We start from the raw sequence: 26786 nt of genomic DNA on the forward strand, positions 1-26786 counted from the left end.
TACAAATTGACAAACCTGGGCTATAGTACAGGAAAAAAAAATTGATAATCTTTGGTTAGAGGCTAAAAGTTATAAAATATGTCAAAACTATAAAAAAATAATCTTTACATCATAACACTAATTTAAAGGGGCAAATAAAAGTGAAAAGTATAAAAATATTCAAGTAGGCAATAAAAAAAAGGCAATATCTAGGAATATTCCTTTTATGATTAAAAATTCTATTATTACTTTCCCAGCAGTCATCCAACAAATACTTAATGAGCACCTTCTGGGTGCCAGGCAATATTACGCACTGGGTAGACAGCAATAAACAAAGTGCTTGCTCTTACGAAGCTTACATTCTAACAAATAGATAATATCTCAGGAGTGCAAAGTAATGAGTTAAAAAGTGATGTTTAAGAGATGGTTATCACTTTTAAGTGATATTTTATGTAGTTTTAATTGTTTGCATATGGGTATTATTTGTATGTGGGTGTGTGTGTGAAGATGTAGAAATGTCCACGCATGTGTATGTTTCAGTGACAAATACTTACCATGTCTGTAATAAACTCGAAGACACCTCAGATTTGGAACATTGTCTCTCAAGACTACTTTGTTGGCCCCAGTTGCTTTGTCAACTCGTTCAATGACCTCATAGTCTTCATCAGAATAATAAAGGAAGGAATCGTAGACAACAATTCCCCAAGGATGGGAAAGGTGATATACCAGGATCATTCGATTTGTACCGTCCACATTTCCTCTTTCAATCTAAAGGAGCGGAGTTTTCATTAGTTTTACTGACTCATAGTGCAATGAGAGAGAAATTTTAAACAAATACATCACATTTATATAGCACTCTATCCATTATCACATTTTCTAATTTGATGGTCACAACTTTAGGCATTGACAACGAAGCTGGACCTCAAATAAGTCAGTTAACTTCCTTAGATGCCTGTTGAAGAAAAGGAGACTAAACTTCCATTCCTTACGTATAATGTCTAACTGTGGGCCTTTCCAGAGGAGCCGACTGACCCTATGTTTAACATCTGCACCAATGACTTCTGTATGGTAATAGGAAACGTACTCCATACAATCACAAAAGATATTTCCTAAGTGTGTCAACATGGATTAGCTGACCAAGCTCAGCTGAAATTAGAAGCCTAGGCCAGGGTTCTAAACTGAGCAGTGATCAAACTTCTTTGTTGTGCTTCAATAATGAGGGCCTAGTCAAGGTTGGAGAGGGAGGCTCAGATGGAGGTAGCAGAAAAAGGCTAGACCTGAGAAAAGAGGCTGAGGACAAATTGCTAGCATCTTGTGATGATTAAATGAGCAGAGTGAAGAAGTAAGACGGTACTAACCTAGGGGAAGGATGGAGGGTCACACCACTAAAACTCACAGATTCAAGACGGCAGAGCACACATGGAAAGGGAGGGAGAGGCAAAGTCCAGTCTGGATGTGCACAGCATCCATAACATATTTTGTACACAAGCTCCATATTGTGTGACAAGAGCTTTCTCATCATTGCACAAATACATCAAAGTCTGCAAAGTGCTTTCATACATATCACCTACTTTTTTTTTTAATCCCCTAAGTCTGTCACTGTCATAAATTCATATTAGGAGTGAAATTAGTATTCCTTGAACTGATAATGATCTGAAAGCCGAACCTACCACACAATATATCAACTTCAAAGACAGATCTAAAATCACTACTGCTTAAAAAGCAAAGAAGAAACTGGCATGCACTCAATTCAACATCCAAATCTATATTTTAATTGACCAATAATTATTATTGAGCCCCTAGCCCCAGATCAGCTGCATAAGCACAGCAGCGAAGGTCAAATACTATTTAGTAAATAGTTTCTGCTTCTTATTGCAGAATATAATGAACTCAACCTGAAGTTTAAAATTACAAATAAAGGGAGTTTTTACAAGTCAAACATATAAGAGTGTAGTTATGAGGGGACACGAAGCTCTTAGTCTCTACAACTGGAAAGCCCAGAGAACATTTGAAAGAAAAGCTCTAAAAGGATAAGTTAAAGAAATGAGAAATGAAATTATTTTGTCAGAAGGAAAACAAAGGTTTGCTCTAGGGAAAGAATTTAACGGGAGAAAGGGCAATAACACAAGTGAGATTGCTCAATTACACAAGCTCAGCAGTGAAGACCAAAAGAAAGGGTGTTCATACCACTCCTGTGCTGGTGACTCCCCAGTAGAGTTTCTGCTCCCTGAGGTCAAGAGTGATGAACTCCAGGTGGTCAAGGTTCCCAGTGAAAAGGATTTTTGAAAATGTGCCATCCATGTTAGCACTTGCAATCTTGGCAGGAACCCCAGTCTTAGTTCCTTGGTCTGACCAGTACAGTTTCCTACAACCATGAAACACACCAGCATTTAATAAAACAAAAGGTAGATTGGGGTGAAGCATCTATAATTTAAATATTTAAATAAAAAATGTATGTTTCTTGCCCTCATATGCTCACAATTCAATGGATGAAGTCTGAAACATAAATATCTTGTTGCATATAATGTGAAGGGGTACTTAACCAGTGATCTAACAATTTCTGTATATTTCCTAGTCATTATTGGGGTAGAGGCCATTTAAAATGGTGTGTAAATCAGGAGGCTAGGATCTTCCATTGGTGGCGGAAACTTTAGCTTGGTCAGACAGGTTGGAACAAAAGACCCCTTTTCAATAATCAAGCCCTCTTAAAAGAATCACATACTAGCTAGTACACCGGGATGGCCAAAGCTAAGACAAAAACTATCAATTACCTCCCTACTGACCTATCAGGCCCATAATTTAATTCTTATCTAAATCTCCATCTACCTCAAACCAGTCACTCCCTCACCTCATCTGATTTCTGTGTTGAAAGGTGCAAACAGAAGAATGAATAACAGTTTCCTGAGAGGGTGGAATCCCATCAGCAACCTGCACCACCAGGTGTATAACTTGTCTCTTTTGTTTTGATACATGAAAGTTCTAAGGTGAAGGAGCTACTTTCCATGGCTACGGAGAACCTAACTCTTCTAGTCTTGAATTCCTTTCTACTTTGCATCCTGCTCTAGCCTCAGTGATTGAACATCCACCAAGACATTCTTGTCTCAGGAGTGCTCTAACACTTCAGTTCTAATCATCTTTTTCACATGACTCTTCCACCACCAATCCAATTCTAAATTTCTGAAATTCTGTTTCCAAACTCTCTTCCCTGCTGTTGTTTTATTTCTCCTACTGAACCTGCCATTATTTCATTTCTCATCTTGTATTCCAGGTTGCCAAAATCTGGCCAGACAAAATCAGAACACCCTTGTGAATTCTGAGTTCACTAACTTTAGCTGAGGCGTGTATATTATCCCTAGCTGACTTTAGATCAAGTTCCTGTTCTCCATAAATCTCTAGCTCTTGCCCCATAACTTTCACGCTCAATCACTTACTCTTCATCATTGATCTTTTCTGCCCCTAAAAGTATGACCAGGTCTCCCTATTCAAAAAATTATTTCTGGCTACATTTTGCCTCTCAAGTTTATTTTTCCCCAATTTTTCAATACCAAACTCCTAAAACTTCCTCACCTTCCTTTCACTAACTCCTTTCTAACTTTCTAACTCTTTTCTATCTCTATTGAACATCCTCTTTCAAATGTCACCACCAAAATCAAACCATCAGGGCTCCTTCATCAACCCATAAACCCACTGCCATTGAGTGAATTCTGACTCATAGTGACCCTATAGGACAGAGCCTCTTCCAGTCTGGCTCCCTAAATGACTGTATAGAGTACAGTTTCCACCCAAGCTTCACTTGCCAAGTGAAAGACAAATAAGATTCTCTTTCCTCTGAGCCATTATACATTTTATTTGTTTAATCAGTTAACCTATCCTAACTAATGCCTCCCAATAATAGGCACACAATTAATAAATTCTTGATGAATGAAAAATGAATAGTGAACTGGCTTGAGTTTCCAAAGTGGGACTTTAAGTCCAGGATGGTCATTTTTCTGGGAAGAATAACTGAAAACTAGGACAAAATCAGCATGCATAAGAATGGAGTTTTTGTTTTTTTGTGCCCTTTAAAAATTAGGTTTGGTTTCTATGTCATTCTTATTTAAAGCCGAGAACTAAACAAATTACTTCCTCAGGTCCTTTCCAGGCCTAAGAATCTGCGGACTTTCGAATAGAAAGTCAAAATTCACTTGAAACAGATGACTATTTCTTTAAAAAAAAAAAAAAAATCAATGCTAATATTTTACAGTTTATTATTCTGGTTCATAATATAGTACAGTAGATCAATAAAATGTATAGCTAGTCAAACAGACCAGAGGACTCAAGTCTATATCCATTAAGACTGTTTTCTCCTAACTTGTCTCCCTGGCTTCTCTCCACTCCAATCCTGACCAATCTTTTTGAAAGACATACTTCTTCAAATTCTCTGCTAGCTCTTTATTACTCAAGAAAATAAAGTCCAATTCCTTAGCATGACATTAAAGTTTCTCCCCAAATGGCCTGAGTTGTTATCTCCCATCTGGTCTCTGATTCTAACACTCTCCACGAATACACTAAATATTGCCATGCTTCAGGGCCTTTAGAAGAGCCCTGGTGCTGCAGTGGTTAGTTAAAACACTCAGCTGCTAACCGAAAGGTTGGTGGTTCAAACCCACCAGTCACTCTGTGGAGAAAGATGTATCAGTCTGCTTCTGTAAAGATTTACAGCCTTGGAAACCCTATGGGGTAGTTCTATTCTGTCCTGCATGGTTGGTAAAAGTCAGAACTGACTTGACAGCAGTGGCTTTGGTTTTTAGTCTATGCCTCTGCTGTTCCCTTGACGTCGGATACCACTCTCCAGTTGCAATCCATTTTCCACCTACTGGAAGCCTTCCCATGCTTCAAGGTCTGTTTCAAATGCTATCTACCCCAATTCAAAAAATTAAAATTCCTGAAATTTTGGCTTGTTTGGCATTAATTTTAAATCCAGTGTTATTAAAGAACACAGAATAAAAGAAATTGTATCATTTACTTTAAATGTAACTCAGAGATATTTCTCTCTCTCATCATATGTTGTCATATGAAGTCAGAAAATGTCCTAAGTTTGAAATCTTCCATTGCATCAGACCATGACATTAACAAAAATGGTGCTGTAGAGAAGATGTGTGAACACTCACCCACGAGCAGGATCAATAGTTACGGAGATTGGAAAACCAGCTCCGGTAACTGTCCCATCATTGGTAATCAGTGTTTTTCTGTATCTGTGATCTCCCCTGAGAGTCAAAACCTATAGCATAAAATCGCTATTAGAATTGTAAACAAAGAAGTTGAGATGAAGGAGAACCTACATACATAAACAAATTCCAAATCATGATTAAGGCTGAGGGTATTTCAGGGCTCGGAGGAAATCCGCTCAACAGAAAATGAGACTGGCAATAGCAAAATCACCTCCTCAATTCCTATTTTCAATTCACCTAAAATTTCTGGAGAGGAAATTGATTCAAATGGGTAAAACATACAGAACCACTGCTTAAGAAAACTGTAAACACACCTTAAAAAAAATTTAAGAGAAAACCCTGGAAGACAAATGCGAACTCCACAGCTCTCCCACACCCCAATGACTGGGTCATGTCCATGAGTGACAGGTCACTGCAAATACAGTTGGTCAGAACCATCTGAATTCTGTTCCAAGTCAATGGCCTGAGTTAAAACACCTGCCCTGCCAGGTCCTAACTGTATGATCTAAGGCAAGGTAACGCTACCCTCCACATAGAGCTCACAGAGCTGTCAGACAATAAGTAAAACCTATGAAACCCAGAACCCATGTAAGACAGAAACCTGTCAGAGAAGGAAAACTCAAAATTTTCCACTAATAGAGAAGAAGAGGAAAGTGTTAAGGCTGTACCCTGTCAAAGGCACAAAACTTGAGAGACCTGGAAAAACAACAGTCCTGTCGAGTTGCAGGTCTCACTGTACATGTAAAACACCACGTGTTTTATATTTTTTTTTATTTAAGCAGGACAGAGTAGGCAGGCACAATAATTCTGTGAGGTAGACACCATTATCATACCCATATAATGGATGACGGAAACCAAAGAGGTATACTGTCTTTCCTAATGTTATCTATTTTTAATTATTATTATTCCTTTAGAGGAATCATAATGTTAACTGAGCCTTGAAACATCCCATAGAAATATGGGTTATTATACTACAAACAGTATTCCTTCATCAATTTCTTCAGAAATGAAGAATACTGTTCTCCTTCATCTCGGTCTGAGAGGAGAGAAAGAGTAAGGAGCTAGAAAATGTGCCTTAAGGTTTTTCTCTAAAATTCTTATTCAGTACAAATATACATTTATGTGTGTATTTGTATTTCTGCCTCTCTCTCTCACACACACACCCCTCTCTTCCTCTCTCTTCTGTATTTTTCCCGTCCTGTTTTGTTAGTCCTGCTTGGAATAAAACAATTTTTCCCTTTTCAGTTTGCCTCTCTCTGCTACAATTTTTCTCACCTTTTCCTAGGCCTAAGTGCTCTTTGATTCAAGGAAAATTCCTTTCCTTGCTTTCTGGAATACATCTAGCTCTCTCTCACTCAGCCGTTCTTCACTTTTCCATTATAAAATTTCTTTTAGTGAATGGGCACACAGCTACCCCTAGTGGAAAACAATTTCTTCAATGCTTCTATTTTCAAGTTGAAATTAAATATGAATTTCTCCTATGCTGAATGATTTGTTGTACAGATAAGTGAACTCCATTCGAGTTTTCTAAGTAATCTAACATTTATCTGAAACAGTCACTTACAATTTATATCAAAACTACTTAGAAAATGACTAAAGGGGAAACCAATGAAAACACTAAAAGGGCAGTTTACCCTTGGATCATTACCTTCATAGATCTTTATGGATATTCTAAATACATTGATGATTTGAGGGCAACAGGGCTCTGAAATTCATAGGGTACCTTACCATTATGATGTACTTTTACTTACTGAGCTGCTAACCCTATCTTATAGACAAAGAAGCAGAGACTCAGAGAATTTAAGTAATTTGTCCAAGGTCAAACAGCTTGTGAGTGGAAGAAACACAGTGCTGTCCATTGTCACAAATTTCATTTTCTTATCTGAGGGTCGAGCAGACCCTGCTAATCATCCCTCTTATAAAACCCTCTCTTTCCTTTATGAATTTTCATTTTCAAAATTATGGATTAGTAATCTCTTATATCATCTTAACCTTGTCCCAGAATGGAGCAAGTTACCTCTGAATTATTTCATGTGATTTCATACCTACTCCCCATCTAGAATTTCTTCTGGGAATTAAAATAGAAAGAGCATTCATCTCAAAAGGATAGTATCAAAGGAATTAGCATCAAGTTTCAACTTTCTGTTTCACTGTACTGGAGCCACAGAAAGACCTGCATCTAATAACAGAGGTAACCTATGAATCTGGTTTAGAAAAAGCATTGAACATTAAAAAAAAAAAAAAATTAGATAAGGAAAATACGAAAAATGTTCCTCTGACCATAGTCTTCCCTTTATGCTGAATTCCTTAAAAAGTATGTTTGTAAATCATCTAAAAATCCTTTTTTAGGAACAAGAGGAAACAAAATAGGACAGAGGACCCAAGAATTTATTTTTAAAGTGTTTTTTTCTTAGGTTTAGAGACTTACATAGTCAATATCAACACCTCTTCCACTTTCCGTACGAAAGCATTTCAGGAGGATACATTTTACATGAATCAGAAACCAGTGTTTGTGTAAGTAGTATTATGGAACTATTACCTCAATTGACTGAGTTGCTGGGTTGGTATAATAAAGGTTTCTTGATATCCAATCTAAGGCCAAGCTTACAGGAGACCCCACAATAGTTGCAGGGGCAAATACCATCCTGTTGGTGCCATCTGTTTTCACTCTGTGAATTTCACCCTTGAAAGAAAGACAACGGAAGGTGAGCCCTTTCAAGGCCATGGCTTCTGAATGAAACCCCTTTGTTCATTGCAGCTACTGCCAGCTGCCACTGGAAAAGGCAAGCAAATTGTCAGTGCCATTTTCAGATAGGCTCACTGTGAATAATGGTAATGCCACCAGTGTGAATATGCAAGGCTTACCATTCAGGCTACCTGTGATATTGGCTACAGAGACACTTCTTAATTACCACAGGCATAAGGACCACAAAAAATAAATAAATCCCCATACCACAGGTGTGAGCGAGGAGGCCAGGGGTATGTCTTAGGCAGAGGTGACAAGCGCCAAACACAAATATTTTTCATTTCTTCCTCATTTGTATTCTCTTTGCCCTGTCCTCCCAGATTGTGAAAAGGGGCCCAAAGGGAATAGAGGAGTACTCATTTTTACCTTAGAGGCAAAGATTCTAGGTGAAGGCCCCAGTAGCCACATCAAATGCTTTAGCTGGAATTGTTATCTTTTTCTACGCTAATCTTAATATCTTCTACTAGCTTATAAACTCCTGGAGAGCAAGCTTTGTGGCTGCCACTTCTTAGCATGTATTCCGCAGCTGAAGCAGCCAGTTCAATATAGAGCAAACAGTAGGTACTCAATAAATACCTGCTGAATGAATAAATAATACCCAATAGCTTAAATTTAGCTAAAGGGGTTCCTGATCTTTGTCCTACGCCAAACTCACATTTACATCTCAATGAATAAGTTTCGGGGCCATTTCCCTTTTACTAAAGTTTTCCTGTAATAAGACACCAGTACCATCAGGCTCTTTGAGAACAACTTATGCATTCTGAATGGTTTTCAAAACTTACCGGATGCTCAACCCAATAGATAAATTGTTCCACGTCGTCAAAGTCAACATCATAACTGTTCTGTAGCCCTGTTATTGGAACCATAGCATCATTGCTCTTCTCCTCAGGATTAAGGGAGATCCCAAAAATTACATGCTGTCTTACAGTTATTAAGAAAGGTTTTTCATCTGTAAAAACAGAAGAACATCCATCAAAATTATATTTGACTATTCTCAGTCATTTAGAGAAATGGAAGGCAGTGGATCCTTAAGATCATAAGGAAAAAATTCCATTGCAGCAATAATACAAAGGCTCTTATTAAATGGATAGATACATAAATGAATATGAAAATAGTGTCTTCTAAACTGTACATTGCTCTCCCTTGAGACAATTTCAACATCCCCTAATACCTTATTTAAACTAATAGGTCACTTGGCAAACTCTCCCTTTTTCAAAGATAATTTAATCTTTATACTAGTGTAGCCCCCTCTCTGAGAAAAGTTTATTCTAGAAACTAGAATGTGAGTTTTGTGTTATTAAAACAAAATACGAGATGAATAATTGTGTTCTCATTACTTTGATAATCAAAGATCTTTTAAATCCTCGACAAGGTTATTTTCATTTATTGTTCTGTATGCTCACATCTCATTAATTTTTCCTTGTTCCTGACATTTCTATTACTTAAAAATAACTCAGCACAAATTTCAACTTAATTTGATGTTATTTTTGTGGCTATTAACTATGCTTCATGTTTTACACAGTGCAACAATGTATATCATTTTGTCCTTCACAACAAGCCTGCAAAATTGTTTCCCACTAAATTGTTTCCAGTTGAAGGAAATGAGACCTGGAGGAGTCCTTGCTCCCTCATCTGCTCCACACTGCCTTTCTGCTAAACATAACTATGGTCCCCATTTACCGAGAATTATTCACTGTTGTTGTCAAGTCCATTCTGACTCATACCAAGCAGAGTAGAGCTGCTCTCTAGTGTTTCGAAGCACATCAGAAGGCCAGGTCTTTCTCCCATGGAGCTGCTGGGTAGTTTGAACTGCTGCACCACCAGTGCACACAAACACATGTATGTATATACCAGGTAAATATTGTTTCACAAAATTTATCTCCCTTAAACCCCCACATGTCTGTCAATTTGTTGTACTGTGGGGGCTTGCGTGTTGCTGTGATGCTGGAAGCTACGCCACTGGTATTCAGATACCAGCAGGGTTACCCATGGAGGACAGGTTTCAGCTGAGCTTCCAGACTAAGATACACTAGGAAGAAGGACCTGACAGTCCACTTCTGAAAAGCATTAGCCAGTGAAAACCTTATGAATAGCAGAGTAACATTGTCTGATATAGTGCTGGAAGATGAGCCCCCCAGGATGGAAAGCACTCAAAAGATGATTGGGGAAGAGCTGCCTCCTCAAGGTAGAGTCAACCTTAATGACGTGGATGGAGTAAAGCTTTCAGGACCTTTATTTGCTGATGTGCCATGACTCAAAATGAGAAGAAACAGCTGCAAACATCCATTAATAATCAGAACCTGGAATGTACGAAGTATGAATCTAGGAAAATTGGAAATCATCAAAAATGAAATGGAATGCACAAACATCAATATCTTAGGCATTAGTGAGCTGAAATGGACTGGTATTGGCCATTTTGAATTGGACAATCATATAGTTTACTATGCTGGGAATGACAACTTGAAGAGGAACGGTGTTGCATTCATCGTCAAAAAAAAACATTTCAAGATCTATCCTGAAGTACAACGCTGTCAGTGATAGGATAATATCCATACGTCTACAAGGAAGACCGGTTAATATGGCTATTATTCAAATTTATGCACCAACCACTAGAGCCAAAGATAAAGAAATAGAAGATTTTTATCAGCTGCTGCAGTCTGAAATTGATCGAACATGCAATCAAGATGTATTGATAATTACTGGCAATTGGAATGGAAAAGTTGGAAACAAAGAAGAAGGATCAGTAGTTGGAAAATATGGCCTTGGTGACAGAAGCAATGCCGGAGACTGAAAGAGAATTTTGCAAGACCAACGACTTCTTCATTGCAAATACGTTCTTTCACCAACGTAAACAGTGACTATACAGATGGACCTGGCCACACAGAACACACAGAAATCAAATCGACTATATCTGTGGAAAGAGACGATGGAAAAGTTCAACATCATCAGTCAGAACAAGGCCAGGGGCTGACTGTGGAACAGATCATCAACTGCTCATATGCAAGTTCAAGCTGAAACTGAAGAAAATCAGAGCAAGTCCACAAGAGCCAAAATATGACCTTGAGTACATCCCATCTGAATTTAGAGACCATCTGAAGAACAGATTTGATGCATTGAACACTAGTGACCAAAGACCAGGAGTTGTGGAATGACATCAAGGACATCAAACATGAAGAAAGCAAGAGGTCATTGAAAAGATAGGAAAGAAAGAAAAGACCAAGATGGATGTCAGAGGAGACTCTGAAACTTGCTATCAAACCTCAAGCAGCTATAAAGCAAAAGGAAGAATTGATGAAGCAAAAGAACTGAACAGAAGATTTCAAAGGGCACCTCGAGAAGACAAAGTAAAGTATTATAATGACATGTGCAGAGAGCTGGAGATGGAAAAACAAAAGGGAAGAACACGTTTGGTGTTTCTCAAGCTGAAAGAACTAAAGAAAAAATTCAAGCCTCGAATTGCAGTAGTGCAGGATTCCATGGGGAAAATATTAAACGACACAGGAAGCATCAAAAGAAGATGGAAGGAATACACAGGGTCATTATACCAAAAATAATTAGTCGATACTCAACCATTTCAAGAGGTGGCATATGATCAGGAACCAATGGTACTGAAGGAAGAAGTCCAAGCTGCTCTGAAGGCACTGGTGAAAAACAAGGCTCCAGGAATTGATGGAATATCAATTGAGATGTTTCAACAAACAAATGCAGCACTGGAGGTACTCACTCATCTATGCTGAAAAAAATATGGAAAACAGCTTCCTGGCCAACTGACTGGAAGAGATCCATATTTAGGCCTATTCCCAAGGAAGGTGATCCAACCAAATGTGGAAATTATAGAAAAATATCATTAATATCACATGCAAGCAAAATTTTGCTGAAGATCATTCAAAAACAGCTCCAGCAGTATATCGACAGGGAACTGCCAGAAATTCAGGCCGGTTTCAGAAGAGGACGTGGAACCAGGGATATCATTGCTGATGTCGGATGGATCCCGGCTGAAAGCAGAGAATACTAGAAGGATGTTTACCTGTGTTTTATTGACTATGCAAAGGCATTTGACTGTGTGCACCATAACAAATCATGGAAAACATTGAGAAGAATGGGAATTCCAGAACACTTAACTGTGCTCATGAGGAACCTGTACATGGATCAAGAGGCAGTTGTTCAGACAGAACAAGGGGATACTGATTGGTTTAAAGTCAGGAAAGGTGTGTGTCAGGGTTGTATCCTTTCACCATATCTATTCAATCTGTATGCTGAGCAAATAATACAAGAAGCTGGACTATATGAAGAAGAATGAGGCATCAGGATTGGAGGAAGACTCATTAACAGCCTGCACTATGCAGATAACACAACTTTGCTTGCTGAAAGCAAAGGGGACTTGAAGCACTTACTAATGAAGATCAAAGACCACAGCCTTCAGTATGGATTCTACCTCAACATAAAGAAAACAAAAATCCTCACAACTGGACCAATGAGCAACAACATGATAAACGGAGAAAAGATTGAAGTTGTCAAGGATCTCATTTTACTTGGATCCACAATCAGCAGCCATGGAAGCAGCAGTCAAGAAATCATAAGACGCATTGCATTGGGTAAATCTGCTGCAAAGGGCCTCTTCAAAGTGTTGAAGAGCAAAGATGTCACCTTGAAGACTCAATGGCACCTAACAACAACAGCAACAACTAAGCCTCATAATCCTGTGTGCAAATGAGACTGAAAGAAATTAAACAATTTCACCAAAGTTATACAGGGTAGGCACTACTTATTGAATATCAAATTGCTACTCAACTAATTTAACTGCAGCAACAAAAATAAAAGCAATATTCAGTTTGAAATTACTGATTTAATTACCTATTGATTATACATTATAAATTCTCAATTTTACAGGGATGTTTCAAGTTTTGCTCATGCAAAACTTGATACTGCTCTCTTACATAGGTAGGTAACTTCTGCCTAACTGGAGGAATTATGAGCCAAGACCTTTAGGGCCTGAAAGCTTTGCATTTCTCAATCATCAAATGAGGGCCTCCTTGATTCCTCAAGGAGCTCTTTCTTCACACGCGACCCTGTTCTAGGTTCTCCTTGTTGATGCCTCCTTCCTAGGATGCACATCCGGGCATTTGGGGAGGGAGAGTTTGCCACCAATGAACACTATCAGAAACTGACCAGTGGTTATTGTTGCACTGGCTAGAAGTGTGAGAGCCAGGGTGAAGGCTGAAGCCAGGGGAGCGCTGAGAGAACAGGTGGCATAGCACCCCAAAAACCAAACCCACTGCCATTGAGTAGATTCCAACTCATAGCGACCCTATAGGAAAGAGTAGAGCGGCCGGGTAGAGTTTCCAAGGAGCACCTGGCAGATTCGAATTGCTGACCTTTTGGTTAGCAGCAGTAGTACTTAACCACTACATCACCAGGTTTTCCTGTGGCATAGCTAGATGTAGCATAAAGAGAAATGAAGTTCTGATACCTACTCTGACATATGTGAACCTTGAAAATACTACACAGGAAAAAAAAGGGAAAGTTAAATATTGCACGAGCTCACTTATTAGAAATACTCAGATCACACAAAAGAAGAGAGATACCGAAGTTCATTAGTGATTAGCAGGGGCAGGTGAGACAAGGAAATGGGGTGGAGGGAATAATGCTTAAGGGCAATAAAAATATTTAGAAGGAAATAGTGGTGACCATTATACAACATGGTGAATGTAATAATATCACTAAATTGTACATGTAAAAATGGTTGAAATGTTGTTACTTTGAACTGTTAACCTTTTGGTTAGCAGCCAGCTCTTAACCATACTTTTTTAATGAATGATAGAAGTGCTATATTGGAAAGAAAAAAGGAGAAGTGACTTTATGACTTTAAGTCATACCCTGCGCAAAGCGATCGACCTTTCCAAGGGTATTGGGGTCGCTGAAACAATCACCTGTGGTCCTCAGTCTACATCAGAAACTTATCTTGGATTTGAGGTTATTTATTACAAGGGCTGTATTCTGGTTTTTGGCACTGCAGCAACACAGTTTTTAGAGAATGAAAGAATATTTCATCTAGAGAAAGCTTTCATTTTAAAACTGTATAACAGAAAATTATTAAAAAATAGAAATGTCCCATAAATTTCTCTATCCAACTGTAACCAGTATTGGTATTTATATGCGTTTTCTTGCAGATTTTTAAATGCATGATTTTGTCTGTGTGTGTGTGTGTGCTTCGTGCTTTCAAAGTTTACAGTTCAAGATAGTTTCTCATACAAAGATTTATACACACGTTGTTATGTGACCCTATGTGATAGCACACTCCTCCTTTCCAACTTGTATTTCCAGTGTCCATTCAACCAGCTCCTGTCCCTCTCTGCCTTCTCATATAGTCTCAGGACCGGAGCTGCCCATTTAGTTTCATGTATGTACTTGAGCTAAGAAGAAGAACACTCTTCACAAGTATCATTTTATGTCTTATAGTCCAGTCTAATCTTTGTCTGAAGAGCTAGCTTTGGGACAGTCCAGGGGGTGTGTCTTCTGCAGTCCCTCCAGTCTCAGTCAGACCATTAAGTCTAGTCTTTTTACTAGAATTTGAGTTCTGCACCCTACTTCTCTCCTGCTCCATCAGGAACGCTCTGTTGTGTTCTCAGGTTGATGGAGTCCCTGGTTTATGTGGCCCTTTCTGTCCCTTGGGCTCAAATTTTCCTTGTGTCTTTGGTGTTCTTCACTCTCCATTGCACCAGGTGGGTTGAGAACAATTGATGCATCTTAGATGGCCACTTGCTACTTTTTAAGACCCCAGACACCATTCACCAAAATGGGATACAGAATGTTTTCTTAACTTTGTTATGCCAATCGACCTACAAGTCCCCTGAAACCACAGTCCCCAGACCACCACCCCTGCTACATTATCCCTCAAAGTGGCTGTATTCAGGAAACTTCTTAGCTTTTGATTTAGTCCAGTTGTGCTGACTTCCCCTATATTGTGTGTGTCCTTCCCTTTACCTAAGGTAATTTTTTTTCTTAATTTTTATTATGCTTTAAGTGAAAGTTTACAAACCAAGTCAATCTCTCATACAAAAACTTACATACACCTTCCTATATACTCCTAGTTGCTCTCCCTCTAATGAGACAGCACACTCCTTCCCTCCACTCTCTATTTTCATGTCCATTTGACCAACTTCTGACCCCCTCTGCCCTCTCATCTCTTCTCCACACAGGAGTTGCCCACATAGTCTCCTCTTCTGTGTTCAAATGCAAGATTTTACATGACTGATATTAGACAGTATATGCTTTTTCACTTAACACTATCACATAGAATATTCTAGGCACTTAGTAAACACTATTTTAATAGCTATTGGATGTATATATAATAGTAAAATATTTTCATCTGTTAATGTAAGCAAGTCTTCTAAGCTTCTAGTCAAAAAAAATGTGCAACTTACTTAACGTATATTGGGCGCGCATTTACCCAACTGGTACTCAGAAACCAATTGAGAGATATGCAGAAAGTTCTACCTTGGTAAAGTCGTTCCATAGGAAAAACACTGGTGGAGTTATTTGTGAGACAAAAGGTACTATCCAGAATTAACATTTATCAGTCATCATCAGCGTAGTAATATTGATTACACCAATCCCCAATGCACAGTTCAATAGTATTTCTGTGGTGAAAGAATGCTTTGTATCTAAAATGTCTATACCCCAGTTTAATCTTCTGCTGAAAGATTCTGAAGACAAAGTAAATTAAACAACATCAACAAGGATTAGGTGCATAATAAGAGTCTGAAGAAAAATGGCAAATTCCAATCCCTTTGTAAGCAATACCAGTAATTAAAATCTTTCATCATGAAAGTATCATTGCAAAATATCACATACTGACAGGACTTGATTTTCAGTAAACCTACATCTGCATAATCTGTTAACACCACACATTTCCTGGATTCAGAATATATTTTCCATTTGGAAACTAATTTTCTCTCATCGAGATTAGGAATATTTTATTATTAAAATTTTAATTTTAAGGGTTTACAGCCATTTTTATCAGTATCTAAACACTTTCACTCCTCTTTCTGAAAAAGTAAAGAAACCTAGCAATGGTGAATGATTTTTAAAGAGTTTATTATACTTGAAGTACATACATCTTTTCCCTCCTTTCTTAGTATATTCTCAAAATACCCTTCAATTGACCCAGTAAAATATCTCTAGGATGAGATGAAAATTTCACACAAAGTATCAGATAGTAATAGTAAAGACACTGAAGTTAGAATCAGAAGACCTAGCTAGAACACTCACCACTGACACAGGTTACAAGAATAAAAATGAGATAATGGGCCTGAAAAATGAAACTTGACTTATGAAATGCAGTACTTGGAACTTCTTATTATCATCGTTTGACAGAAATGTCTAACTGTAACGAGGTGAGGCAAAATATAAAGTTAAATAATGTTTAGTCACATGCACACGTAACAACCAAGGTGCTCAATTAAACCACTCCATATAACATGTACTACCTAGATACCTACTGAGTCAAAGAGAACACAGCATTGGCTCAGTCACCAGGTGAGTTTAGAGGCTCACTGCTTTGTACAAACTAAGACAAGCTACATGTTCAGGATGGCACTTAAAGGGCATACTGTACCTCTCAAGCAATTCACAGAATCATGAGAGAGAAGCCATCCTGAAGAACACATACAGGAGTAAAAATTTGGCCCCTGCGAAGAAAGCAGGCATAGATGGGTGCAAGGGGAAGAGGCACATGGATTTACACCTGTAAGAAGAAGAGAAGAAAGCATTGGTTAATGGAGTCATGCTGTTATTGACCTCCCTGACACATGCAATATTTAGAAATACAAGTACTATAGTTACCTCTCTTTTCTTCCCTAAACTACCTTACCTTCCCTAGGGTCATGCTTTCAACATAAAACTCATAAGAAGAATAAAAGGGGAAGAGTTATTTGCCCAACATCACTGATCATTCCAGTCCATAACGGATTATGAACAAACAGCCACTGAGTAATCTGGACCTTCCTTGACCTAACAAAAATCCAGTGCCGTCAAGTCGATTCCGACTCATAGTGACCCTATAGGACAGAGTAGAGCTGCCCCATAGAGTTTCCAAGGAGCGCCTGGTGGATTTGAACTGCTGATCACTACGCCACCAGGGTTTCCCCTTGACCTAAAAGGGATCAATTTTCTTTTGCATTAAATGAAACCAAGTTGTGTCTTTGCTAAGTGACCTTGACAAACCTACTTCTAGATAATAATGTTTTACTTGTTACTGATGGCACCTTTGTATCTCTGGTGAGAGGTGAGAGGTGAGAGTTAAGAGCAAAAGAACTGAGGGTGGTGGAAGCTATTTTAGATATGGTGGTCAAGGAGGGTCCCCCAACAAGTGACATTTGAGAAGAATACTAAATGATATGGAAAAGCAACTGATGCAAAGATCTGGAGAAGAAATGTGCCTGGCAGAGGGAAGAACTAGTACAAATGTTCAGAGGTGGGAAGTATGCTAGTTGCTGCAGCTTAATGAAGTCCAACATGGTGAGAGTAGGGGGAGAAGTCAGGAGGTAGCAGGGCCATTGGAGCTTTTGGGGAAAGAAGATTAAGTAAAAATTAAATGACTTATTCCTTCTTCCCACAAAAAAGAACACTACCAAGGCCAGGTTTTTAAATCCCCTAGCCAGTACACACCCTAGGATGACTTGGAATGGCCACAGCAGAGGACCTATAGGGTAATGGTGCCATAGAATGCAAGTTGGTAGAAATAAGAGGATCTAAGGGACTATCTGGTCTATACTCTTGAAAGCTGGGGAAACAGTCTCAGGGAAAGGTCAAAGAGGAAACTGACGAATAAAATGACTCCATTTTGATATGCTGTTGTTACATACAAGGTTTGAGTTTTCCATGGTAAATAAAAGAAATGGAAATGTCAGGAATGGGGAAAGCATAGATGGGGGTGTTTAGTAAAGAAAAAAGGAAAATTTATTGCTCAAACAAAAGGGTCTGCAACAGTGTGCATTTTGCATGTTTTTCAAGATACTGATGGGCAAGATGTCTTTCTGTATCACTTACTAGGCGGTTGTTTCACAGGATGGACTGCAGCAATTCCAAGGGGCTGGTGGATATTATAAATTACGACTGATTGGTTCCTCCCATGCCACTTGTTGGCTTGCATAACCTGATGACTGTAGCGGTTACTCCAGTACACGGAATCTTCAAAGAGAGTTATGCCATGGGGATGCTGCAGAATCTGTGAAGCAGAAAGAACAATGAGACCTCGCCTAGAATTAAAAGGATGCCTGCCCAATAAAATGTTTTTCTTTAGTATTTGCTTATTTAATAAAGGTACAGAGACAAGATAAAAAATACATCACTTGATCTATAACCCACTACCCAACTAATGGAAACCCTGGTGGTGCAGTGGTTAAGAGCTATGGCTGCTAACCAAAAGGTGAGAGTTCAAATCCACCAGGCGCTCCTTGGAAATGCTATGGGGGAATTCTACTGTGTCCTATAAGATTGCTGTGGGTCAGAATCGACTCGACGGCAATGGGTATGCGTGACCAACTAACTTGGAGCCGTGGTGGTATGGTAGTTAACAGCTATGGCTGCTAACCAAAAGAGCAAATCCACCAGCTGCTCCTTTGATACCCTATGGGGCAGTTCTACTCCATCCTATTGGGTCGCTATGAGTTGGAATCAACAGAGATGGGTTTGGTTTGATTTACCCAGCTAATACATTTTTGCTCTAGTAATTACACTGCACATCCATTTTACAAATGAAAACAGAAAGTAAGATAACTTACCTGGAGCACCTATTTATAGTTTCCTCATCCTCTACACACATTATCACCACTCCTGATCAGATGCTGTTTCTACCATCTTGTTCTGCTACTCAGAGTCTCATCAATCTAGTACAGCTTAGACACATATTTCCTAAAGTAAGGATGCCCTCCTATGGGCTCTTTAAGTCACATGGACTATAAACAATGGCAATCTTAAATAGAAGTCAATAACACGTTTCATTGCATTTGCCTGTTCAACTTGTGAAAATAAATTCTTTGAATAAAAATATGAACTACATGGTAGGCTATGATTTAATTGAGAAATTTAAATGTAATTGAATTGGTTAACATGAGTTTAAAGATATAGACGCAACAGATTCACATCTACAGCTCAACAAAATCACAAGAGCAATTAATCCTTTCTGGAGATGAACTATTATTACTTCTGGTAATAAAGGATGGGTTACCCCTCACTGGACAATATTTTACATCGACATTTCAAAAGTTATATTAATTTCTTCTTGGCACTCCACCTGCTTTCTACAAAACGACTATTGTGATTTTCGTTTTCTTACTACCAACTTACCAAATCGCTGGCTATCACCTGCCTCCGATGATGTCCATTGTAATCACAAAAGTCTATGTAATCAAGATAAGCATCCGTGAAATAGATCAGTCTATTGGAATAATCAATGGTTAAGCCATTGGGCCAGTATATCTTGTCCTGGACAATGACAGTGCGCATACTGCCATCCATGCTGGCTCGCTCAATACGAGGGTGATGACCCCAGTCAGACCAGAACAATAGATGGTCACTGTGAAAAGAAACTAGTTACCCATTGGAGGACACATATTTCATTTAAATACAATGTTTATTACTTCATCCGAGTGTCACAAATTGTAATCATAATGCAATCACTAGTTATCTGGGTGTTTTTATAATGTTCATAAAACATGTGGTCTCAATGCCAATTCATGTTTGTGTACATTCCACAAATAGTTGATTTAGAAAAAGCCATCCATCCTTGTTTGTCTACCCTGTCATGTTTCAGGTAACAGTCATCAACAGGGATTCATCATAAATTAAACTGAGGAGTAATACCTTGCGATACCCAGAAATTCAGCATCACATTGAATACAGGCAGTCCCCAACCTAAGAAGTATTTGAGTTTTTGTACATATTATCATTAGTAAGATGTACTGCATACAGTGTTGCAGTGTGTAATTTGCTGATGTTATCATACTCATGCCAACCCCCAAAGACAAATAAAGATCGGATTTATAAAGATACTGGTAACAAAAGACAGTGATAATGAAAACTGAAAAAAAAAAAAAGAGGTATTCGACTTAAGTCAAAACCAACTCACAGAGTCATCAGAGCAGAGCCCCATCATAAGTCGGGGACTACCTGAAATAACTGGCCTAATTCACCATCCTGAAGAATACAATCTAAGTTATAGGATCTATGTAAATTCAAACTGATCCATCCATGGGATATTGCTGAATTAATTAGAAACTTAATTATATAATTCTACAAAAATCACTTTAATAATTGTACCACCAAGCTAATAAATCAATGTATTCTTAAGATAAAGTACACAAACAATTGCTCTTATTTACTTTATGAAGACTATTTTAGATAAAGGAGGCATAGCAATAGCCAATTGTCTGGTTACCATTCCTATAAAGATGTTTAAACAAAGTCCTATTTTAAATTTTGCAGCATGTATCTCAGCCGCATCATGTTGTTTTTTCTCCCATTATTACCATGTCAAGGAAACATTTTAAAACAAAGTCAAAAAAGTCTTACTCAATTCTGGGATCTAATGCTAGTCCTCTTGGATTTGTTATATTTTTACTGATCAGCACAGTCCTGTAGCTCCCATCCATTTTAGAGGCTAGAATTGTTTCCAGAGCGGAGTCTGTCCAGTATAGATTACGACCTACCCAATCTATCGCAATACTTTCAGTCATGGTGATGCCACTGTCAAGTACCTAAAGAGAAAAGGAAATAAAGTGAATAAATGAATATATACATGGAAATTATATGAACAAAGCATCTAATTTGTCCTATAGAGCTAACAAACCACCATGTAAACAGTAGTATTTTCCTTATTGACCAAGTGCCAAAAAAAAATCAAGGGTCAAAAAATGAAAGCTCTAAGACGTGCCTTAAGAAACATACTTAAATGCTCTCATCCACTAGAAAGCTTTACAGAAGGGACCTCAGAGACATTGTGAAGGTTCTCCATTACATGGCCTGGACTTCAGACTCGTAGGTTTGCCTTCAGCAACCACACTCTTACCCAAAATAGCCATAGACTAGGAGCTATGAACATCCAGGCCTCTTAGGTGCAACATCCAGAGGGGAATCTGAGAGCTATCCAGAAAAGAGGGCCTCTATTACTGGTGAATTACAGTGAATTATAATAATAGGGAATTATGATAAATTACAGCAAATAGACCCAAGATAGGAAAACCAGTCAGGAGAGATGTACTTACTACTTTTCTGTCTGTTCCATTTTGAAATGCACTCCAGATTCTATCCTGAGTTACATCAGACCAAAAGATACGGCCACTGATTGAATCAAAATCAACAGCTACGATGTGAGAACCATTTTGGACCAGTGGATAGATATTGTGGATCTGGGAAGTGATATTGTCAGCCACGATTAGGTTCTGACTTGCCACCAATAGCAACAGACTGTCAAGTGCTGTCCAAGAAAAAAAAATGCAAAAATGGCAATGATTTTGGATGAAAACACAAAGCATCTCTTAAATATTTTATGCAATACTTTTGATAACAAAAGAAAGATATATTAACATTAAAAAAAAAAACATTGTTGTTGAGTCAATTCTAACTCAGCAACAGAGTAAAACTGTCCCATAGGGTTACCAAGGAGCAGCTGGTGGATTCAAACTGCTGTAGCTCTTAACCACTGCACCACCAGAGTATTCAATTCATAGTTATGGAGCCTATAAAAATTATTTTTAAATAATTAAAAAAAAAACATTTAGATGCTATTTTAAATAATTAGAATAATCACCTTCCACCTGCATATTTTAACTTCTATTTCCCCAAACCCATAGCTAAGATTTTTTTGTATATTACCTCATTTAATCCTCACAAGAAATTGAGGCTTAGGAAGGTTAGGTTATGTAACCTGTCCAGAACTCCATCTGACTCCTAGTCAACATTGTCAAATGTCTGCATATGACATATGATATTAAGTTCTTGGATGTGCTGTTAAACTGGCTGGAGTTAGTTCACTTTCAGTCATTACCTTGAGCTCTGCAAGTTCTCCCATCACCTTCTAATACGTAGCCTGCATCACACCAGCACCGGAAAGCACCTCTCATATTGTGACAGTGCTGGCTACAAAAGCCTGGAAAATCACATTCATTGATGTCCTCACAGGTCCTAGAATCGTTGCCAAGCAGGAATCCCACTGGACAAAGGCATTCAGCGCCAAAAGGCCCCTGAATACACTCGTGAGTACAACCAGCATTATTCTCTGAGCAGCTCAGCTGGTCTAGAATAAAGGAAGAAAATCACAAAGGGAAAAATTCAGGGATCTTTGTTTCTTTGATTCACACTCAAGTGATATTTGCTACACAGTCTCATTCCACCTCCAATGTAATGCCCTCTTGGAAGAGTTCCACAGGCAATTCAGTGTCTGCTCTGATTTGCCTGAGAATTTACTATTCTTCACATCCACTGGACTTACACCATCTTCTGCACTACAACCCTCTTATAACTACTTAGTGCAATGAGAGACCCTTGGGGAAAAATTGACATCAAGAAACACAATTATCATTCATAAAGATGCAAATAGACCTAAATTGCTTCCCACTTGCCTCTTCTGCCGTTCTTCTACCTACACAGAAATGAAGACAGGACGTTGACATTTAAGAGAAAGGATTAGAAGATCTATAGACGTTAATAAATGGAAGGGGAAAGGTTAACTGGAACATTAGAGGGCACCGATCCACTAATACACCATCATTCCTTACTTTCAGGGCCAAAATGGCAATGGCTGAATCTACATATGCCTGGGGATACAAATGCCCTCCATTTCCATGTGTGCTCTCACTTACTTATAGGAGTCATAATATAGATCATGCACTAGAAAGAAAAGCAAGTCAAAATGATTAGGACATTTCCTACACAAACACAAAACATATGAAATGACAACACTTCACAACCATACCTGGCTTAGGTTCATCTGAGAATGGGCATTGATTAAAAAGGAAAGAAAGAAATGACAGTAGTTAGGATTACATGCCAATCACAGCATTTGCAATCACAGCAAACACAAATCACCAGACTTCATTTGCTTTGCGGCAAGTTCTGATTGAAATTAGAAGTTAGAAAAATGTATGAGAACATCACAAGCGGAAATCAAATTTAATGTAACAATCTAATGACATCACTTAGTCTCATTTTTCCAAACAATGGCATAAAAAGAAGTGAAAACACATAACCAAGTGCAATGGATTTTATGAGAAATATTATCCAGTGATGATTTATTTCAATCAAATTATAGTTAACCCTATGCAGACTGGAACTCAAAATGAAGTAAAATGCCTTTCTAAAAAGCTACACAGTGATTCTGACGCTGATGATGTCCACCAGGCTACTGTTCAGAACGAATTTATGGCCTATAAACTGCGGTCAAGAAACTTACTGCAAACCGGAGACTCGTCTGCCCCGTTGGGGCAGTCAGGGGTAGAATCACACAGTGCGCTCAGATTCACACAGACGCTAAGGCCGAGGCACTGCCATTGCCAACTGGGGCAATGAGAGGCCTCAGTAGCGCAGTCCCTCTCATCGCTCATATCCCTGCAGTCATTGTCCCCATCGCAGATCCACGTTTTGAAGACACAGTTTCCATTGTCACAGAGGAAATGAGTTGGAGGGCAGGTCTTGGGGAGGCAGCCAAGGTGCTCATCAGATCCATGGATGCAGTCTGGATGCCCATCACACTCCCAGCTGTCCGGGATGCAGACACCATCTGCTTGGCACTGAAATTCATCTGAGTGGCACATACCAGGAGGCCTGGTTGCTGGGAGAAAAGCATTTGAAAAAATGAATTTGTGAATGCAGTGCAAAATCCCTTTTACAGACTAGATTCCGAGAAAATTATCTGGGTCAATAGTAAGTCTATATAGTGACTATAACATAAGGTCTTCTCCCACACTGTGGTACATAGAAATATTTGCATGTGTCAGATCAGTACCTGACTCAAAAGAACATTCAAAAAGAACATTTTTTTCCTGTGTTTCTAATTTTCATTCATGTGCAGACTGAATAACAAAATATATCCTCACTCTCTAATAAAGAATCACCGGAGCATTTCAATATAGTTACGGTGATTTTGAACTTCATATGTTTAATATGGATATTGTAATTTTCCCTCAAATAAACTATACCCAATGAATCCAGCACACAAAAGATGGCAGAAATCAAACTTTCTACTATTCACTGAGAAATCCTTAAGAGATAGAGAATACACAGGGATAAACCTGAACTCCATCCCAGGCAACAGCAAGTCACAGAAGAATTCCCTATTTTCAGTATTAAACAGGAAAATTAGTGAACGTCTGGGTGTCATATTTAACTTTTCCTCTTTATTCATAGATTTAAGGAATTCCGGCTGGGGAGAAGAATTAATGAAAACCTACTTTTTAAGGTACAAAATGACTACCTCAAAAAAGTGGGCAATAATAAATCATCTCCACTATAGTTCTCCAGCCTGTGGAGATTATAAATTTACAGATTTATATTCCAGGAAGTCCTCTTCGAATCCTTCAACTAGAAGGAAAATCTGTTTTCTGATCTTCTATATCTGTACCATTTTTAAGTCCCTACTTTGTATATTCTCTCTTGTTTAGGCCAGATATAAACCTAAAGACAAAGGCCATATATACCACCTCAGCAAGTATTCAACAAATAATAGCTGAAAGAATGAATTCTTTAGAATCAATACTGAATACAGCTCAGTACCATTTTTATACAATGATTAGACCTCCCTATTGAAGTTCCAAAGAAACCACTAATTTGGGAAGTGTTAGGAAATAGTCCTACAGGACCGCAGTCCTATAAGAATTTGCTGAGGAATAGACCCTAGGAGACTATTAGAAGTACTCATTTTTACAACTACTTCATTTGCTAATTACAAATCATTATTTGGTAATGCCTAGTTAGCTTTATCGCATGTTCAATACCGCATTCCTCTGAGAATACTGTGTAATTTAGACTGACTTTTGCTGTAACGTCCATGTTGGTAAAAATGGAATGATACCTTCGCCTGACGTATGTTGGGTACATGGTACTTACGACAACCTATTTCATCAGAGTGGTCACGGCAGTCAAAAACACCATCACAAAATTTTACGTTGTTAATACACTGATCCCCACTGGCACACTTGAATTGAGAAGCAGTGCAGTTAAATACTAAGGACAAAAGAGAAAAGCATTAGAAATCAGCTCAGAGCGGAAACTGCTAAACACACTGAAAGTTTTCTAAGCATGCTAAATAAAAATAAAGCAATTCACTTACCACAATCAACCTCATCAGATCCATCAGCACAGTCCTGGTCTCCATCACAGACAAAAGATAGGTCAATACATCGATGGTACGGGCATTGAAACTGAGTAATGTGACATGTCTCTGCAGAATCTAACATCACCAAAAATAAAACCAAGTAACAGTTTATTTCTTGTTCAATGTGTGCCAAAGCCAAACTGAAAAATGTTAAGTAGCTACAAAAGTCTCAGTTGTACAAGTATTCAAGATTCCTTCCATCAGCCAGAGAACTCAAAGCCAGGACAGCTTTTGGAACCAGGAATAGGGCAGAACCTGAAACTGTGATTACACCTTGAAAAACAGGCCATGCTTGGAAAACCCGAATCATGTTCTTGAACTGGGACTACACCTCATAAGTACCATTAAGTCCATGACTCTAGACCAAGCTCAGCAATGGAGCCCAAAGGGCAGTATGGTGGGTCTGGCCCACATGCCTAGTAGCAACAGTGTGCAGACAGCAAAATAATTCTAAAAACCAGGTTCACACTTTGCTGGTAAGGCATTGCCTTGAAGTCAATGTGCTGGCCACATCATAAAGCTCATCCACCCTAGATAAAAAGTGACATGACTACTCTTGCAACCAAGACTAGAATTTAGCCCAGGAAAATTTGTTCCACCTTAAACTGGTACTACGAAGATAAGAATACGCACCAACTAAAAGGAAATCAAAACTGACAGGATAAAAATGCAGGTGGGAAAGATGGGTGGAAATTTAAATTCTCTGTGCCTTTTATTCGATTGCCTATTTGCCTGTATCAAGTGAACAGAAAAAAACAGTAGCCAAACGTGTAGAAATGTGTGTATTTGTTTGAGGAACTTTTTTTTTTTTCAGTTTCTATCTAGATGTTTGTCATCAGAGACAGGCATTGTATTGTTTCCATAGGACCTGTGGGAACACCATGAGCATTCCATGTGTAGGCACATACCTTTGTTTTTATAGCCTATTGGTATACATTATAAAATTGACACATGGAATAAAAATGGCTAAGATGCAATGCAAATTGTGTCAGCTTTAAAGGTTTTTTTTTTACTAGGCTGACCAATCAAGAGAAGCCATTTAAAAACTTACCACAGTTCTTTTCATCAGATCCATCCCCACAATCATTATCTGTGTCACAGACCCAGCTTCTTGGGACACACAGGTTATTATCACAGGTATACTGGTTCTCGGCACAGGAAACAGGCGGTTGAGTGGGGCAGTTCTGCTCATCACTGCCATCCTCACAGTCATTGTACTTGTCACAGTGCCAGACCAAAGGGATGCACTGCCCACTGCTGCAAGTGAATGCCGAGGGTGCACAGGTACTGTCTATAACAAAGACAAGGGGTCATTAAGACGTTTGTTTTTATAGCCTTTTCTCTTTCTGGTTGGCTTCGTTACAGTGGATAGTTGTTGTTAGTTGCTGTTGAGTCTACTGGAAGCATTGTACAAAATAAGGAGAAATCTGGATCAAGTGATGACAACATCATCATCACCAACACTATTATTGGCTGACAT

General features: G+C 38.5%; 1 protein-coding gene across 2 annotated transcripts in view; it reads right to left on the bottom strand.

The window, feature by feature from the left end:
* Positions 1–26786, bottom strand: part of LRP2 (LDL receptor related protein 2) — a 178220-nt gene that overhangs the window by 65601 nt on the left and 85833 nt on the right. For both annotated transcript variants that reach the window (XM_049887376.1, XM_049887375.1), the window contains exons 22-36: positions 26358–26597; positions 25262–25381; positions 25039–25155; positions 23387–23764; positions 21983–22231; positions 21201–21412; positions 20509–20693; positions 19285–19513; positions 17986–18163; positions 16553–16681; positions 8718–8884; positions 7729–7872; positions 5130–5239; positions 2167–2344; positions 534–747 (exon numbers count right to left, since the gene is read on the bottom strand). In XM_049887376.1, coding sequence (XP_049743333.1) covers positions 534–747; positions 2167–2344; positions 5130–5239; positions 7729–7872; positions 8718–8884; positions 16553–16681; positions 17986–18163; positions 19285–19513; positions 20509–20693; positions 21201–21412; positions 21983–22231; positions 23387–23764; positions 25039–25155; positions 25262–25381; positions 26358–26597 — 2850 coding nt within the window. The remainder of the gene's footprint in view (positions 1–533; positions 748–2166; positions 2345–5129; positions 5240–7728; positions 7873–8717; positions 8885–16552; positions 16682–17985; positions 18164–19284; positions 19514–20508; positions 20694–21200; positions 21413–21982; positions 22232–23386; positions 23765–25038; positions 25156–25261; positions 25382–26357; positions 26598–26786) is intronic.

Source organism: Elephas maximus, chromosome 6 (genome assembly GCF_024166365.1).
Source record: "Elephas maximus indicus isolate mEleMax1 chromosome 6, mEleMax1 primary haplotype, whole genome shotgun sequence".
Lineage (NCBI taxonomy): Eukaryota > Metazoa > Chordata > Mammalia > Proboscidea > Elephantidae > Elephas > Elephas maximus.